At 46.8% G+C, this 18566-nt stretch overlaps 1 protein-coding gene across 1 annotated transcript in view; it reads right to left on the bottom strand.

The window, feature by feature from the left end:
* LOC144510925 (cytochrome P450 3A56-like) overlaps positions 1-15306 on the bottom strand; it is a 38018-nt gene extending 22712 nt beyond the window's left edge. Inside the window, exons 1-5 of the mRNA XM_078240983.1 lie at positions 15292-15306; positions 11519-11571; positions 10924-11023; positions 3796-3909; positions 2298-2386 (exon numbers count right to left, since the gene is read on the bottom strand). Coding sequence (XP_078097109.1) covers positions 2298-2386; positions 3796-3909; positions 10924-11023; positions 11519-11571; positions 15292-15306 — 371 coding nt within the window. The remainder of the gene's footprint in view (positions 1-2297; positions 2387-3795; positions 3910-10923; positions 11024-11518; positions 11572-15291) is intronic.
* Positions 15307-18566: the final 3260 nt, after the last annotated feature.

Below are 18566 nucleotides of genomic sequence, written 5' to 3'. Positions count from 1 at the left end.
TCTATGGGGGACAGCCACTGCAGAGCTGTCTGAGGGAGTGATAACTTGCGTGGTGGTCATGAACCATTTTCTGCATAAAGGGACTTTTAAAAGGTAAGTTCAAAGGTTCTCCTCATGCTACCCATGCAAATGTGTGTCCTCCATACTCTATGGCCCCTCATGTCCCCTAGCCCAAGCTCAGCTCCCTAAAAAGCCTTTACAGCTCCTTATGCTCCCCGTGCCACTTCCACGTGAATTCACCCATTATGCAATGAACAGAAACAAAGACCGTGATTTAACGGCCGCGTTAGTCACAGACGCAAATCACGTAATGGCCACAAAATCTCATGAGAGACCTAAAACACAAATCTCAACAGCAAGATCTCAGTTTTTTTGTCCCCACCTCCCACCAGTGACGCTAACATGACCACGCTCAGGAAGGACGAAAGCCTAATTTGAATGAATTATCCTTGGCAGGTGTCACGATACAACGTCCGCCCTCATCGTATAGACCCACCCAGCTGGCATGACGTCACGCTGGTGTGGTTCACAACAGCAATAGACATGTTCTAATCTTCTGCAATGTTCATAGAGTCACGCCAGGTTCTAAAACAAGGTTCACAGCCCATTTGGGAGGGGTGGGGGGAGGGGGTGGGAGGGGGGGTGGGGGGGGGGGGGTGGTGGTCATGAACCATATTCTGCATAAACTGGGGAACCAGTTGAGAAGACCATACCAAGGGTGCACAGGTGAGTGTAGCCCCTGAGGGGTGAGGGACTTGCCTGGGCAGTGCCCCTAGCACTGCTCCCTGGCACCCTGGCATTCAGGAAAACCAGCACCAATTTGCTGAAGGAAAATAGTGTTTAGCGAACCTGCCTCTGTGTTTATATAGCACAGAGGGTAGATTATGGTCATTGATGCGGTGCGCATGGATTAAAAGGCATTTGTAAGCAAAGTTAGAGCTCATGGACTAAAAGGGACAACTGCAGCATGGATACAAAATTGGCTGAGAGACAAGAAACAGACTAGTTTTGAACAGCTGTTATTTGGACGGGTGAAGATTTATTGTGGGGTTCTCCAGGAGTTGGTGTTAGCACCCCTGCTCTTCCTGAGAAGAACAGCAGCCATTTTCCTATGTGCTAGGTATGACTGAAGACGGGGAAGAATTTTCCTCCTGATTCCCAGCGATTGCAATTCGGCGAAGGTTCTTGATGCCACAATTGGTCAAATGCTTCCTGGATGTCAAGGGCTTTTTCTCACCTCACCTCTGGAATTCAGCTTTTTGTCCATGTTAAGACTAAGGATGCAAGATGAACCGAGTGGCCTTGGCAGAACCCAACTGAGCATCACTGAGCAGGTTATTGCTAAGCAAGTGCTGCTTGATAGTAGGGGTGGGGTCAATGAGTCAAATTGTCCGAAGACTGGCATCTGTGATGCTGGGGACCTCTGGAAGAGGCTGAGATGGATCAGACACTTGACACTTCTGACTGAAGATGCAATGCCTTGATTTATGCTGGATTCCTCCTTCATTGATGAACCTGTCCTCAGAGCTGCCTGTAGCTGTGGCCCTCTAATCCTAGCAGCTCCATGGGGGTGGGGATTAAAAGAGATCTCACTAGTTTCTCCAGCCTAAATCTAGGAGACTATATCTAGCTATCTGCCAGGCTTCAGCCTCAGCAGGAGAGCCTGTCCACAGTTGAGAAGGTCCCAGCAGTGTCACCAATTTATCTCCAAGCAGTCACTTGACTACCTACCACCGCAAGGCGGATATCTGGTGTTGCTATGACCCTGTCTCCAACAAGATCATTTAGAGATGGAATCACATCAGGTAGTCGATCTGATATCCACCTTCCCAAAATAAATCCCTATCTCCATGCAGCTGACAAGATTCGACCCAACATGGAGCAGAGAAAAAAGAAAATCAGGAATTGTCACAACAATTCATTCCCACAAAACCAGATCAAAGCGACATTGGAGAGATCTAGAGAGTAACTCATCCACCTTCTCAGCCCTCACTGTTACCCAATGAGGGAAAACCAAACAGGGTGATTGAAATTCCTCACGAGAATAAAATGCTGTATCTGTCTGTTCAGAATGGAAGTTGCATGTTTATCAGCTACAGTGAGAGCTTAGTATGTCCCAACACATCCCCCACCAAGAAAAAAGTACAACTTGTTCACACAGCGAAATTCATGGAACAGTCAGTGAACGCCCACTCATTTCCCCCTGAGACCAGTTCACAGTGAAAATGATTGAATTGCCTAGGAAGGATTTGTGATGGAGGAACGCAGAACTGTCACCCAACAGATAAATTACTCACTCCTTCATGTCGGCAGATTCATTCAGCTTTGCTTTCTTTTCTGCGTATTTCACAAGATTTTCTGTGTAGTGCTTGATTATTGGACACATCTGAGGAAAGAAGAAAATGACGAACAATGTACAAGAGGTTCACAAAGCTGGTCTGCTCCCAAATATGTTGGCATGTATTCCTGGAGATTTCAACAGATTTCATGCAGCAACGGGACATTTTACATTCTGCTTCTCCTCAGCCAAATCTTCCCATCACTTCAGGATTACCGCGACTAGCAAAGAAAATCCTTAGCTCCTCAATCTCCAAACAGATTGCCCACTCGCACTCCCTTTCCCAGCCCCCTAAACCACACTAGAACTCATGCTACTTGATCTGTGAGACGACCAGCAAGCTCCTTCAGAACTCAGACACATTGCCTGATCTTCAACCGTCACTGGGTTTTGGAGCCTCAGCTGCAACTGGTGTCACTGCAGCTCATCCATATGGTTAAGAGCTTGGTGAATGACACATGTATAAATGTGGCCACCCTGCATGTTAAGTGTATACAGGGAGAGAGGGAATATGTGGCCACCAACAGAAACAGGCAGGTAGTGCAGGGGACCCCTAAGGATTCATTTTCCAACCAGTATTCAGTTCTGAATACCAATTTAAGAGATGGTATATTGGGGAGTGCAGCCAGAATCAAGTCCTCGGCACCATGGCTGGTTCAGCTGTACAGGGGCTGTGGATGCTGGAAATCAGATATAAAAACAGGAAATGATGGATAAACTCAGCAAGTCTGGCAGCATCTATGGAGAGAGAAGCAACGCTATGTGTCCATACGACCCTTCTTAAGAAAGAATCATGCGGACTCAAAACATTAACTCTGCTTTTCTCTCCACAGATGCTGCCAGACCAGAAGAACTAAAGTGATGGGTGATTCTATAGGTAGGAAGACGGACAGGTTTTTGAATATAAAGTCTCAGGAGGGAATTGAGAAAGCAAATATGGGAATAGGTAGGATGACCAAAGGCTTAGTCAAAGAGGTATGTTTTAAGGAGCGTCTTAAAGGGGGAAGGTAGGGTAGGAAAGGAATTCCAGAGCTGAAAGCACAGCCAGCGGTGGAGCAACTATAATTTAGGATGCACAGGAGGCCAGAATTAGAGGAGCAGAAATATCTTGAAGGGTTGTGGGGTTGGAGCGGGTGACAGAGATCGGGAGGTTTTGAAAACAAGACATTGTTTGACTGGAGCCAAAGTACATCAGTGAGTGTAAGGTTGATAGGGGAAGGAGACTTGCTGCAGTTAAGATACAGACAGAGTCTAGGATGGCCTCAAAGTTATTTTGTATTTTAATAGTTATCATAAGTATATCAGCATCTACCTTCATATGAAGTCAATTATTATTGGATGAGCTTACATCCGGCTCAATTGTCCACATACTTCAATTTACACATCACAAGTAAAAGTACAGGCGAAGGATTCAATCTATGGGAATAAGAGGAATAAGCCAGGAATTCATTCATTACCTCTTTCAGTCTCCCACTGGTGAAGTTTGGCGAAAGCACACTTCGAATTCTCTTCCACTGGTCATCTTCGACGGTCAGGAGGGACTCAGTCATTGGTCCATTCAGACCCACATCCTGCAGAAAAAGTACAAAGACTTAAATTGTTTATTTTTAAATTCTATATCAAGTTCAGTTACATTCATTCATAATTTCTGCTAAACCTGCACAGAATATTCTCAGGCTGAATGGGGAAGAGGGGAGCAACTGGATCCACTGTACCTTTCCTGGGGCTCAATGCAAAGGAAAAATATGGCAAGATCGGTTTCATCACCCCAAGGGTCCCTGAAATGCACCTCAGGACAAATTGGGTAAATTGGCCCTCAGGTCTTCCTGGTGGCCCCCAAAGCAGACTCAGCATGGAACCTAATCCCCACCTCAGGGCTAATTCTGGAATTGCGCAGACCTGATTCCTCAGTATTTTGGTTCCTCATGTGGACCAACCAGAGATTCCCAACTTGTCTGTTCAGCTGACAACAAATAGGTACTTTGTTTTGGTGTAAATGTTAATGTCCAAAGATGTGTGGGTTAGGTTGATTGGCCAGGTTAAAAAAATTGCCCCTTAGAGTCCTGGGATGCATAGGTTAGAGGGATTAGCGGGTAAATATGTGGGGGTAGGGCCTGGGTGGGATTGTGGTTGGTGCAGACTCGATGGGTCAAATGGCCTCCTTCTGCACTGTAGGGTTTCTATGATTTCTATGATTTCTATGTGGAGTCAAAAGGAGCATGAATACAACCTATGAATATAAATCAGACATTAATATTCTATATATCATGAGTTGTATAGTTCCTTTAATTGCCACAATAATGTAAAAAATAACCAATCATCTATTGGCCGTGATCATGTAATGGTCACTAAATGTCATGAGAGGCCGAAAACGTGAATCGCAATGGTGAGATTTTTGGTGTCAGATTGGCCCCTGTCCCCGCTGGTGATTTAGAGAGGTTCACACCCAGGAAGAGTGAGAATCTGATTTGAATGTATTATAGGTGTGTTCAGGAGGGTTTCCTGACACAGCATGTGGACAAGCCTACAAGAGGAGAGGCTGTACTTGATCTGATACTGAGCAATGAACCTGGACAGGAGTCAGATCTCTCAGTGGGAGAGCATCTTGGGGATAGCGATCATAACTCTATCTCCTTTAGGCTTGCATTGGAAAAAGAGAGGATCAGGCAAGCTAGGAAAGTGTTTATATGGAGTAAGGGGAAATATGAAGACATTAGACAGCAAATTAGAGGAGTAAATTGGAAGGAGGTATTCTCGGGGAAATGTGCTGAAGAGAGGTGGCAGTTTTTCAAGGAATGTCTGTCTAGAGTTCTACATGACAACGTTCCGAGCAGACAGGGAGGTGTTGGTCGGTTAAAGGAACCGTGGTGCACGAAAGCTGTGCAGGACCTAGTCGAGAAGAAAAGGAAAGCGTACAAAAGGCTCAGAGAGCTTGGCGAAGATAGGGATCTAGAAGAGTATACGGCTTGTAGGAAGGGACTAAAGAAGGAAATTAGGAGAGCCAGAAGGGGTCACGAGAAGGCCCTGGCAGGTAGGATTAAAGAGAGCCCTAAGGCGTTCTATAAATATGTGAAGAGTAAAAGGATGAGACGTGACGGAATAGGGCCTATAAAAGGTGAAGGCGGGAAAGTCTGTACGGAACCAGTAGAAATGGCAGAGGTGCTCAATGAGTATTTTGCCTCGGTTTTCACAGAGGAGAAGGACCTGGGTGGATGTACTGCGGGCTTGCGGTGGACTGAAAGGATTGAGTATGTGGACTTTAAGAAAGAGGTTGTGCTGGAATCTTTGAATGGCATCAAGATAGATAAGTCGCCAGGTCCGGATGGGATGTACCCCAGGTTACTGTGGGAGGCGAGGGAGGAGATTGCAGAGCCTCTGGCGATAATCTTTGCGTCGTCGATGGAGACGGGAGAGGTGCTGGAGGATTGGAGGATTGCGGATGTGGTTCCTATTTTCAAGAAGGGGAATAGGGATAGCCCAGGTAATTACCGACCGGTGAGTCTAACCTCAGTGGTTGGTAATCTGATGGAGAAGATGCTGAGGGACAGGATATATGAGCATTTAGAGAGGTTTAGTATGCTCAAGAATACTCAGCATGGCTTTGTCAAGGGCAGATCGTGCCTTACGAGCCTGGTGGAATTCTTCGGAAATGTGACTAAACACATTGACGAAGGGAAGGTGGTAGATGTGGTTTATATGGATTTTAGCAAGGCGTTTGATAAGGTCCCCCATGCAAGGCTTCTAGAAAAAGTGAGAGGGCATGGGATCCAAGGGGCTGCTGCCCGGTGGATCCAGAACTGGCTTGCCCAAAGGAACACAGTCAGAAGTCTCACAACACCAGGTTAAAGTCCAACAGGTTTATTTGGTAGCAAATACCATAAGCTTTCGGAGCACTACTCCTTCGTCAGATGGAGTGGAAATGTGCTCTCAAACAGTGCAAACAGACAAAATCAAGTTGCAGAATACTGATTAGAATGCGAATCCTACAGCCAGCCAGGTCTTAAAGGTACAGACAATGTGGGTGGAGGGAACATTAAACACAGGTCAAAGAGATGTGTATTGTCTCCAGACAGAACAGCTAGTGACCTTCTGCAAGCCCAGGATGCAAGCTGTGGGGATTACTGATAGTGTGACATAAATCCAACATCCCGGTTTAGGCCGTCCTCATGTGTGCGGAACTTGGCTATCAGTTTCTGCTCAGCGACTCTGCACTGTCGTGTGTCGTGATGGCCGCCTTGGAGAACGCTTACCTGAAGATCCAAGGCTGAATGCACTAGCTGTTCTGTCTGGAGACAATACACATTTCTTTAACCTGTGTTTAATGTTCCTTCCACCCACATTGTCTGTACCTTTAAGACCTGGCTGGCTGTAGGATTCGCATTCTAATCAGTATTCTGCAACTTGATTTTGTCTGTTTGCACTGTTTGAGAGCACATTTCCACTCCATCTGACGAAGAAGCAGTGCTCCGAAAGCTTATGGTATTTGCTACCAAATAAACCTGTTGGACTTTAACCTGGTGTTGTGAGACTTCTTACTGTGTTCACCCCAGTCCAACACCGGCATCTCCACATCTTGCCCAAAGGAGGCAGAGAGTGGGTATAGATGGGTCTTTTTCTAAATGGAGGTCGGTCACCAGTGGTGTGCCCCAGGGATCTGTTCTGGGACCCTTGCTGTTTGTCATTTTCATAAATGACCTGGATGAGGAAGTGGAGGGATGGGTTGGTAAGTTTGCCGACGACACGAAGGTTGGTGGGGTTGTGGATAGTCTGGAGGGATGTCAGAAGTTACAGAGGGACATAGATAGGATGCAAGACTGGGCGGAGAAGTGGCAGATGGACTTCAACCCAGATAAATGTGTCGTGGTCCATTTTGGTAGGACAAATGGGATGAAGGAGTACAATATAAAGGGAAAGACTCTTAGTACGGTAGAGGATCAGAAGGACCTTGGGGTCCGGGTCCATAGGACTCTGAAATTGGCCCCGCAGGTGGAGGAGGTGGTTAAGAAGGCGTATGGTGTGCTGGCCTTTATCAATCGAGGGATTGAGTTTAGGAGTCCGGGGATAATGATGCAGCTATATAAGACCCTCGTCAGACCCCACTTGGAGTGCTGTGCTCAGTTCTGGTCGCCTCACTATAGGAAGGATGTGGAAAAGATTGAAAGGGTGCAGAGGAGATATACAAGGATGTTGCCTGGATTGAGTGGCATGCCTTATGAGGATAGGCTGAGGGAGCTCCGTCTTTTCTCCTTGGAGAGACGAAGGATGAGAGGAGACCTAATAGAGGTGTATAAGATGTTGAGAGGCATAGATCGGGTGGACTCTCAGAGGCTTTTTCCCAGGGTGGAAATGTCTGCTACGAGAGGACACAGGTTTAAGGGGGGTAGGTACAGAGGAGACGTTAAGGGTAAGTTTTTCACACAGAGGGTGGTGGGCGAGTGGAATCGGCTGCCGTCAGGGGTGGTGGAGGCGAACTCAATAGGGTCTTTTAAGAGACTCCTGGATGAGTACATGGAGCTTAATAGGATGGAGGGTTATAGGTAGGTCGAGAAGGTAGAGATGTGTTTGGCACAACTTGTGGGCCGAAGGGCCTGTTTGTGCTGTAGTTTTTCTATGTTTCTATGTTTCTATAATAGGGAGTGACAAGGTATTGGCGGGCTTAAAAATGGACAAATCTCCAGGTCCGGATGAATTGTGTCCCAGGCTGTTGTGGGAGACAATGGAGGAAATTGCAGCGGCTCTGACCCAAATTTTTAATTCCTCCGTGGCCACCGGTGCCAGAGGTCTGGAAAACAGCTAATGTGGTCCCACTATTTAAGAAAGGTTGTCAAGACAAGCCATGGAACTACAGACCAGTGAGTCTCACGTCTGTGGTTGGGAAACTACTGGAGAGGATTCTGAAGGAGAGAATCTATCTCCATTTGGAGAGGCAACGTTTGGTTAGGGATAGTCAGCATGGTTTTGTCAGAGGGAAGTCATGCCTAACAAATTTGATTGAATTTTTTTGAGCACGTAACCAGGTGTGTGGATGAGGGTAGTGTGGTTGATGTGGTTTACATGGATTTCAGCAAAGCCTTTGACAAAGTCCCACATGGGAGACTTATTAAGAAGGCTTATGAACATGGGATACAGGGTGACCTAATAAGGTGGATTCATAATTGGCTTAGCGGTAGGAGACAGAAGGTGGTGACAGAGGACTGGAGGACAATGACCAGTGCGTACCACAGGGATCTGTACTGGGCCCCCTATTGTTCATCATTTATATAAATGACATAGATGACTATGGATCAGTACTAATAGGATCAGTAAATTTGCCGATGACACAAAGATTGGCCGGGTGGTTAACAGTGCGGTTGAGTGCCTCGGGTTATAGGAAGATATAGATGAGATGGTCAAATGGGCGGATAAGTGGCAGATGGAATTTAACCCTGAAAAGCATGAGGTGATGCACTTTGGAAGGAGTAAGTTGACAAGGAAGTATACTATGAAAGGTCTGACACTGGGAAGTTCCAAAGAACAAAGGGACCTTGGCATATTTATCCATAGATCTCTGAAGGCGGAGAGGCAGACAAATAGGGTGATGCAAAAAGGCATATGGCACAACTCGCCTTTATCAATCGACGTGTAGATTACAAAAGCAGAGAAGTCATGATGGAGTTGTATAGAACTTTGGTGAGGACACAGCTGGAGTACTGTATGCTGTTGCCACATTATAGGAAGAATGTGAATGCCCTGGAGGGGGTGCAGAGGAGATTTATCAGGATGCTGCCTGGGATGGAACATTTAAGTTATGATGAGAGGTTGGATAGACTTGGATTGTTTTCGTTAGAACAGAGAAGACTGAGGGGCGACCTGATTGAGGTGTTCAAGATTATGAGGGACATGGACAGCGTGGATAGCGAGCAGCTGTTCCCCTTAGTTGAAGGGTCAGTTACGAGGGGACACAAGTTAAAAGTGAGGGGTGGGAGATTTAGGGGGATTTGAGGAAAAACATTTTTACTCAGAGGGTGGTGATGGTCTGGAATGCTCTGCCTGGGAGGGTGGTGGAGGCGGGATGCCTCACATCCTTTAAAAAGTACCTGGATGAGTACTTGGCACGCCATAACATTCAAGGCTATGGGCCAAGTGCTGGCAAGTTGGATTAGGTGGACAGGTCAGGGCAGACTCGATGGGCCGAAGGACCTCTTCTGCACGGTAGTATTCTGTGATAATAGAATTAAAGGGCATAAGGCCACAACACCTGCCCTCATCGTGTTGTCCCAGCTTCCCATCGAGACATCACACCGGGAATCAAGCGATGACACCACTCCGGGGACCCAAGGTAAGTACAGCCCCGGGGGAGGGGGAGGTGGGGGGGGGGGGGGGGGGGGGGGGACATGCCAAGGGGCAGTGGCAGGAGGCACTCTGGGGGCACGCCTTATTTTTGGGGGGGCGGTGGGGGGCGATAAGGGAGAGAGTCTGTCGAGAAGGTGGCCCATTTGTGTGTGTGTTGGGAGGGGGGGATCCCATTTCAATGGGTAGCAGGTTCCCCATGTCTGTAGGGGGTACTCCGTGACCGTGGAGGGTCTCAGTGTGCGTGGGGCAGGGGGTTCCAGTTTTTTTTTTAAATTGGAGATTGGACACCTTTCAAAAGGATGCTCCGATCTCAGCATTCCCTGCGTTGTGGGTTTTTCAGGCCTCACCCTTGCCTGGGACAGCACTGAGAGAATTCCGCCCATTGTGTTCCAATAGGCATCAAGTTGTTTCACATCTTCAGATTTCTCACTTCTTAACTGGTGCTATTTTTTCATTACCTTGAATGAAATTATACATTTCAAACTCAAATATTCCCCCAATGCCCAGCAACTGGGTTGTTAATCATAAATGAGTATTTCCCTGAAGAACAGTCTAACCCAGGACTCCACAAAATTATCAGTGATCAGGGTTCCTCACTCATAGGATATTATACCTTTTAGTTACTGTTAATAAATCTTCCTTCTGTACAGGGTGTGGTAATCCTGTCAGAGTTGAAGACAATTACACGCCCCACTCTCCATGGGATGAGGGGTGTAAGTTACAGGCAACAAGTAAGATAAAACTTCGATATGTTATAGCTTCTATTCTACCGCAACCATGTGAGTCAGTCAAAACTGGACTAGAAAAACCCAGTGGCAATTTGTTTCAATTGAGAGAGCTGGAGATAGAAGACAAAGCACAGCATCAGCCCATTAGACAGATTTTGATCTACAAGGGAGTCAAAGGTCATGGGGAATGAGCAGGAAAATGGAGTTATGGCCACAATCAGATCAGCTTTGAATTTACCAAATGGGAGAGGAGGTTCGATGGGCCAAATGGCCCATATCCGCTCCTATTTCTGATATCTCACTTTCTTATGAGGCTCCTCCCACCCCCACACATGCAGCTTTTGTTTGATAAACCTGGCATTTGCCTTGCACGCTATGAGATTAGAACGGCAAATAAAGAAAACATGTGAATCAAGTTAGACTGTAGCTGAACCACCAAAGCATGTTTAAACAATCAGATAAAGAAAATGAGGGTTATTGCAATCACGAGAAAAGTAATAGCCCTCAGTGCAGATCAATGCTTACCTGCCTGTTGGTGAACAAAGTGCAAAACTCTTTTATGAAGATGGTTTTAATCAAATCAGGATCCGTGGTGGCGAGAATGGGCTGCCGCCCATCATAAATCCTAAAGGAAATGGTAGAATTGTTAGAAAGCGAATGTGGGCCATAGATAAAGTGTAGAGACCGACTGGGGGAGTGGTCTGGGCAAACCCCACTCATCTAGACTCACCGTAACCACTTTGGATGCTCCTGACAGCCAGGTCTCCATCACTGCAATAACATCTCAGGAGCGTTTACAGACATTTCCCTGTTACAGTAATGGAACATGTCTCAAATTGCAGTTGAATAATCCAGGCAGTTACACTACAACCAGATCAACGGGAAACAATCTCGCCTCACTTCAGCGTTACAACTGTAGCTCAAGTGTAGCCTTAGAACCAGCATCCTTAGAAGTGTAATAATTGAGTCAGTGTCAAGACCACTCGGAATGATCTCTAGTTTATCACCATCCATCTACACATCCTGAATTACATTTTACATTACTGGAGTAAAATGCAGTTTTGAAGTGGATAAAAATCTACACATTCATATCCATTACTGGCTGATTAAATGCACTCACCCCCGTATCTTTCCATATTTCTTGTAGCATTCTCTATCAAACCCAAACATATCCTGGGCCAGGAAGAAAACAGAAATCAGCAGAAGTATTCACACAATACAAAAAGAACAATAATTACTTAACCTGCAAGTGGGGGCACCAAGAGGGAAAACATATTAGCCAGCATTATATAAAGGTGAGTAACATAAAAACTAAACCACTTTTGTAGCTTTAATTGAAATTTGGTTCCCCTCCAATTATTTCAAAAGAACACCTTATATAACCTCAAAAGAACCAGTTACAACAGAGTCACTTTCAAAGGTGAAATGAGGTCATTTGGGTGAATTGGTTGATGCCAATGTTTATCCTTCACATGAGTCTCTTTCTATCAGTACATATTTATGTTCCTTGATCCTTCATGTGTTTATCTAGCTTCCTCCTAAGGCGCACACATACACACACACACCACACTCTTACCCCCTCACCTGGTCAATTTTATTGAAGATTCCTTTTTGACTTACCAAATTAATGTTCTGACATTGCTTTACATTTATTCAGAAATTGTTAATTTATTTAACATCTCAACATGTTTTGATATTCAGTTTATTGTACTTCCAAAAATTATGTTTCTGAATTTTTCTCACTGGCCCCTTGAGTGAGTAAAAAACCCTGAGTGAAAATCCTTACCGTGTGGGTGTGGGAGTGAGTGACTGACCGAGTGGGAGTGAGTGACCAAGTGAGAGTGGGGCAGTGAGTGAGTGAGTGAGTGACCGAGCGGGAGTGGGGCAGTGAGTGAGTGACTGACCGAGTGGTGGTGGGGGAGTGAGTGACTGACCGAGTGGGGGTGGGGGAGTGAGTGACTGACCAAGTGGGAGAGGGGCAGTGAGTGAGTGACTGACCGAGTGGGAGTGGGGCAGTGAGTGAGTGACTGACCGAGTGGGAGTGGGGCAGTGAGTGAGTGACTGACCGAGTGGGAGTGGGGCAGTGAGTGAGTGACTGACCGAGTGGGAGTGGGGCAGTGAGTGAGTGACTGACCGAGTGGGAGTGGGGCAGTGAGTGAGTGACTGACTGAGTGGGAGAGGGGAGTGAGTGAGTGACTGACCGAGTGGGAGAGGGGCAGTGAGTGAGTGACTGACCGAGTGGGAGTGGGGCAGTGAGTGAGTGACTGACCGAGTGGGAGAGGGGCAGTGAGTGAGTGACTGACCGAGTGGGAGTGGGGCAGTGAGTGAGTGACTGACTGAGAGGGAGTGGGGCAGTGAGTGACTGACCGAGTGGGAGTGGGGCAGTGAGTGAGTGACTGACCGAGTGGGAGAGGGGCAGTGAGTGAGTGACTGACCGAGTGGGAGTGGGGCAGTGAGTGAGTGACTGACTGAGAGGGAGTGGGGCAGTGAGTGACTGACCGAGTGGGAGTGGGGCAGTGAGTGACTGACCGAGTGGGGGTGGGGGAGTGAGTGAGTGACCGAGTGGGAGCGAGTGACCAAGTGAGAGTGGGGCAGTGAGTGAGTGACTGACCGACTGGGGGTGGGGGAGTGAGTGACTGACCGAGTGGGAGTGAGTGACCAAGTGAGAGTGGGGCAGTGAGTGAGTGAGTGAGTGACCGAACGGGAGTGGGGCAGTGAGTGACTGACTGACCGAGTGGGAGTGGGGCAGTGAGTGAGTGACTGACCGAGTGGGAGTGGGGCAGTGAGTGACTGACCGAGTGGGGGTGGGGGAGTGAGTGACTGACCGAGTGGCGGTGGGGGAGTGAGTGATTGACCAAGTGGGGGAGTGAGTGACTGACCGAGTGGCGGTGGGGGAGTGAGTGACTGACCAAGTGGGGTTGGGGGAGTGAGTGACTGACCAATTGGAGGTGGGGGAGTGAGTGGCTGACCGATTGGGGGTGGGGGAGTGAGTGACTGATCAAGTGTGAGTGGGGGAGTGAGTGACTGACCGAGTGAGAGTGGGAGAGTGAGTGATTGAGTGAGTGGGAGTGGGAGAGTGAGTGACTGAGTGAGTGAGTGAGTGGCTGGGGGCAACTGTGAGTCTGCGTTAAACCCAATCCATTTTTTTTTAGTTCAAAAATATACTTTATTCATAAATACTCTGAAATAAACCACTGCAGAAACGACATTTCCCATTATTACAAACAATGCCAAAAACAGCCATATTTACAATACTTTACGGTGCTCTGTTCCAAGACATTACATTTATTACAGTTCAATTCTTCAACAAAAACTATATACATTCCTCACATTTTACTGTGTGCTGTTTTTACAGAGTTGCACACAGTTATGCAGTCTGAGGGTTTTTTACAGTTACTGGCCCCTCGATCTGTCTCGGTTGAAAGGCTTTAAACGGTGGCCTTTCTCCATTGTGCCTTTGCGGCGGCTGCCCCAAGCTTGAGGGCGTCCCTCAGCACGTAGTCCTGGACCTTGGAATGTGCCAGTCTGCAACACTCGGTGGAGGACAAATCTTTGCACTGGAAAATCAGCAAGTTTCGGGTGGACCAAAGTGCGTCCTTCACTGAGTTGAGCAACTCCAGCAGCAGTTGATGTTTGTCTCAGTGCGTGTCCCTGGGAACGGCCTGTAGAGCACAGAGTCCTGCGTCACGGAACTGCTCGGGATGAACCTCAACAAATACCACTGCATCTCACTCCAGACCTTCTTTGCAAAGGCACATTCCACAAGGAGGTGTGCGACCGTCTCATCCCCCACCGAGGGCACCGTGCGGTGGTGTTGAGACCTCGAGCATGCATGAAGGATCTGCACTTCTCACCATCAGTCAAGCAAGTCTTGGTGCTTGTTTGTAAGTTCTGGTGATGAGACATTCTGCCAGATGACACTGACAGTCTGCTCAGGGAATCATCCGACAGGATCCACCATCTCCTTTTCTCTCAGGGCCTCGAGGACATTACACGTTGATCACTGCTTGATCACCATGTGGTCAACGGTGTGTTTCTGGAAAAAATTCTCCACAAAGGACAGGTGCTGCGGTACGATCCAACTACTTGGAGCGTTCCGCAGCAGTGTGACCAGACCCATCCTCCGCAACACTTGGGACAGGTAGAACCTCAAAAAGTAGTGGCACTTGGTGTTGGCGTACTGAGGATCTACACACAGCTTGATGCAGCCACACACAAAGGTGGCCATCAGGATGAGGGCGGCATTGGGAACAGTGTTCCCTCCCTTCTCCAGAGATTTGTGCATCACTTCGGGAATGATCCATCTTTAATCAGCCCAATCTCAGTTTTCTCACTCACTCTCACTGCCACCACATACACATGCAGACACGCCCACAATAACACCCATACACACTGACTGACCCTCCAACATTCTGGTCATATTTATTGCTTACTCTTTAACTCAACAATTTATTGCTATGACATTGCTGAGCAATTGTTTCTCTCTTTAAAACCTCAACTTCTTCTTCTGAAATTCAGTTTATTGTCTTGCCAAACCTCGTCTGTCCGAAATTTGCTCATCGGCCCCTGAATAAGAAAAATATGCAAATGTGGCCCCCGGGAGCCAAGAGGTTGGACAAGTCTGGACTAGATGATTGACAGCATAGCTCCCAATGGATATGAGACCAAGGATCATGGAGCTTTCAGAGGTTTGAGAGAGATTACAAAGATAGGAAGGGCAAGACCATGGAGGGATTTAAACATGAGAACGAGTTTTAAAAAGTGAGATATGGGAGGATTGACAGTCACTGGAGGCTGGGAGAACAGGGTTGACACTCCCGGTACAGTATTGAGAGGAGCCATTTTCTGAGAGTTGTCCTTCAGCAATTTCTGGTCCCCTGCGGATTCACCTACCTCCATTTCTGCCATTCTGGAGGCCTCTCTGTCCCACTGTTCACTTTTCCATCATTTAAATTGCAGTGATACTCTTTAATACAGATTCCCTTTAGGAGGGGCAGCCTGATTTTAAGAAGATAAGGCTGATTGGACCACGTGCTTTCTGAACTACACTGTTCAGTCTGCTGCAGGGTGCGGAGGCTGGGGGTAATGCAGGATCCACTCAGCCAGATTCTGTAATCATTCAGACAAGGTGGACACACCAAGTTTGCACATTGCCCACCTCAATCTGAATGGGTATGGGCTACAAATCATAACCCCACATTCCCAAAATACAAACGTTTAGTCCATTAGTGTCCCACATTGCCATTAATTCATGTTTCCCCTTCTGTGTTACAATGCACAGTTATGTAACACATTTTTAAAAAGCTGTTTTAAAGGTTACATTAAAAAATCACCATGGATTGAGTTTTCAGACTGTTTCAAAATGGCTTCAAGCTACCAGACAGAATTCTGGATTTCAGACTGGGACCCCTCTTCAGAGAGGACAAAAAACTATTCTTAATTTAGTCATGGTTCACTCTGGTTCCTTTTTTGCTTAGATTTGGTTATTGTTTTTCTGGCAGAAGTTCGTAAATTTGAAAGCCAGGAGAAAGATTTTGGAAGATCCCCCCCCCCCCCCCCCCCCCGCACCCCCCCCCCCCCTCCTCCTGCCAACAATCCCACTTCTCCTTTGTCATCCCTCTCCTCCTTCTCCTCACATGTTCCCGTTCTCTCAGACACAGCCTTTTCATGCACTGGATCTGCCATCATGCCAGCCTCCCTCTCTCCCATGCGACAGCTCCCTCCCACCCTTGCTGCTCTCCAATAATCATTGATTCAGTCTCTTGAGAAGTAGCAAGACTGGGAAAGGGGAAACCTGTGATTGGAGGAGCTGGAGCAGTGGGCGTGGCACATGGAGCTGGACAAAGTCCACATGGGAGACTTATTATGAAGACTAATGCACATCTGAGAAAGTGGATTCATAATTGGCTTAGCGGTAGGAGACAGAGGGTGGTGACAGACAGTTATTTTAGTGACTGGAAGCCAGTGGCGTACCACAGGGATCTGTCCTGGGCCCCCTATTGTTTGAAAGCCTCCTGGCTTTCAAATTTACAAACTTCTGCCAGAAAAACAATAACCAAATCTAAGCGAAAAAGGAACCAGAGTGAACCATGACTAAATTAAGAATAGTCTTTTGTCCTCTCTGAAGAGAAGTCCCAGTCTGAAATCCAGAATTCTGAATGGTAGCTTGAAGCCATTTTGAAACAGTCTGAAAACTCAATCCATGGTGATTTTTTAATGTAACCTTTAAAACAGTTTTTTTTTAATGTGTTACACAACTATGCATTGTAACACAGAAGGGGAAACATGAATTAATGGCAATGTGGGACACTAATGACATAGATGACTATGTGGGAGTAGGATCAATAAGTTTGCTGATGACAAAGATTGGCCAGGTGGCTAACAATGAGGTTGAATGTCTTGGGTTACAGGAAGATATAGATGAGATGGTCAAATGGGTGGATAAGTGGCGGATGGAATTTAACCCTGAAAAGTGTGAAGTTTGGAAGAAGTAATTTGACAAGGAAGTACTCAATGAATGGTAAGACACTGGGAAGTTCTGTGGAACAAAGTGATTATGGTGTGTTTGTCCATAGATCTCTGAAGGCAGAAAGGCAGGTTAATGGGGTGGTGAAAAAGGCATATGGTACCCTCGCCTTTATCAATCGGGGTATAGATTACAAAAGCAAAGAAGTCATGATGGAGTTGTATAGAACTTTGGTGAGGCCACAGCTGGAGTACTATGTGCTGTTCCGGTTGCCACATTATAGGAAGGATGTGATTGCACTGGAAGGGGTGCAGAGGAGATTCATCAGGATGTTGCCTGGGATGGAACATTTAAGTTATGATGAGAGGTTGGGTAGGCTTGGGTTGTTTTCATTGGAGCAGAGAAGAGTGAGGGCAATCTGATTGAGGTGTTCAAGATTATGAGGGGGCATGGACAGGGTGGATAGGGAGCAGCTGTTCCCCTTAGTTGAAGGGCCAGTTACGAAGGGACACAAGTTAAAAGTGAGGGGTGGGAGGTTTAGGGGGGATTTGAAAAACTTTTTTACCCAGAGGGTTGTGACGGTCTGGAAAGCGCTGCCTGGGAGGGTGGTGGAGGCGGGATGCCTCACATCCTTTAAAAAGTACCTGGATGAGTATTTGGCACGTCATAACATTCAAGGCTATGGGCCAAGTGCTAGCAAGTGGGATCAGGTAGGCAGGTCAGGGCCTTTCATGCGTTGGTGCGGACTCATTGGGCCTCTTCTGCACTATAGTATTCTGTGATTCAGTGAGTGTGGGAGCTGGAGCAGTGGGTGGTGGAGAGACACAATCTGTGATTGCGGTGCAGCTCCTCACAGACTGGTTTCTCCCTTGTTCATTTCAATTGCAACTCTACATTGTTCTGCCCCCCTCTCCTCCACTCTCAACACGATGCCTGCAATTGTTCACCAGGGAGGTGATATTGTATTGGGGGTGACCTTGAATTTTTCATGGGCAGCTGTGATGTTTCAAGAGTGAATTCATCTGCTGCCACTGTGTATTTTCACCTCTGGTCTCCTCTCACTTGAACACAAACAGGAGTTTCACAGATATTTCTCTCAGCTCTCAGTTACAGGAAGAAATAAGGCAATAGCAGAACAATTTAATAATAGCTGATGTTGTAACTGGAGTTATTGACATGGTGGTGAAAGGGAAGATGAACAAATCTATCTGCAATGGAGAATTGTTCCAATGAATGGCAGTGGCCTTGGACCCGGAACTCCAATCCGTTTAAATAACCCGTATGGTAAAACACTGTACCTGCAAATTGAATTGAATGGTTACAAGCTTATAAACAACAAAACACACATTGGTTAGTATGAACTAAATCTCCTGCAAATTAGTTCCTCAAAAGAACCTTTCATTCAAACACCAATCTTCTGTGTAACATATCACTGAAAAACGTAAATAATATTGCATCTTAAAACAAGGTTTAGGATTTAGTGATTTCAGGAGATTGCAGATTGTTTGCGGATGCAGTGGCTAAAACATTCTCAGTGTTTTCACCATCCTTTCAGGCAGTCCATTCCAGATCGTCACAACTCACTGCTTAAAATACAAAGTTTCCCCTCGTTGCCTCCACTTCTTCGCCAATTACCTTCGTTAAGAAATGGGAATTTACCTCGGTCTGTGCAGAGGCCAAGAACTCCTCCATTCCCCAGAGT

Source organism: Mustelus asterias, chromosome 23 (genome assembly GCF_964213995.1).
Source record: "Mustelus asterias chromosome 23, sMusAst1.hap1.1, whole genome shotgun sequence".
Taxonomy (NCBI): domain Eukaryota; kingdom Metazoa; phylum Chordata; class Chondrichthyes; order Carcharhiniformes; family Triakidae; genus Mustelus; species Mustelus asterias.
The sequence above is the reverse complement of the archived record's forward strand: the minus strand, read 5'-3'. Positions and strand labels throughout refer to the sequence as shown.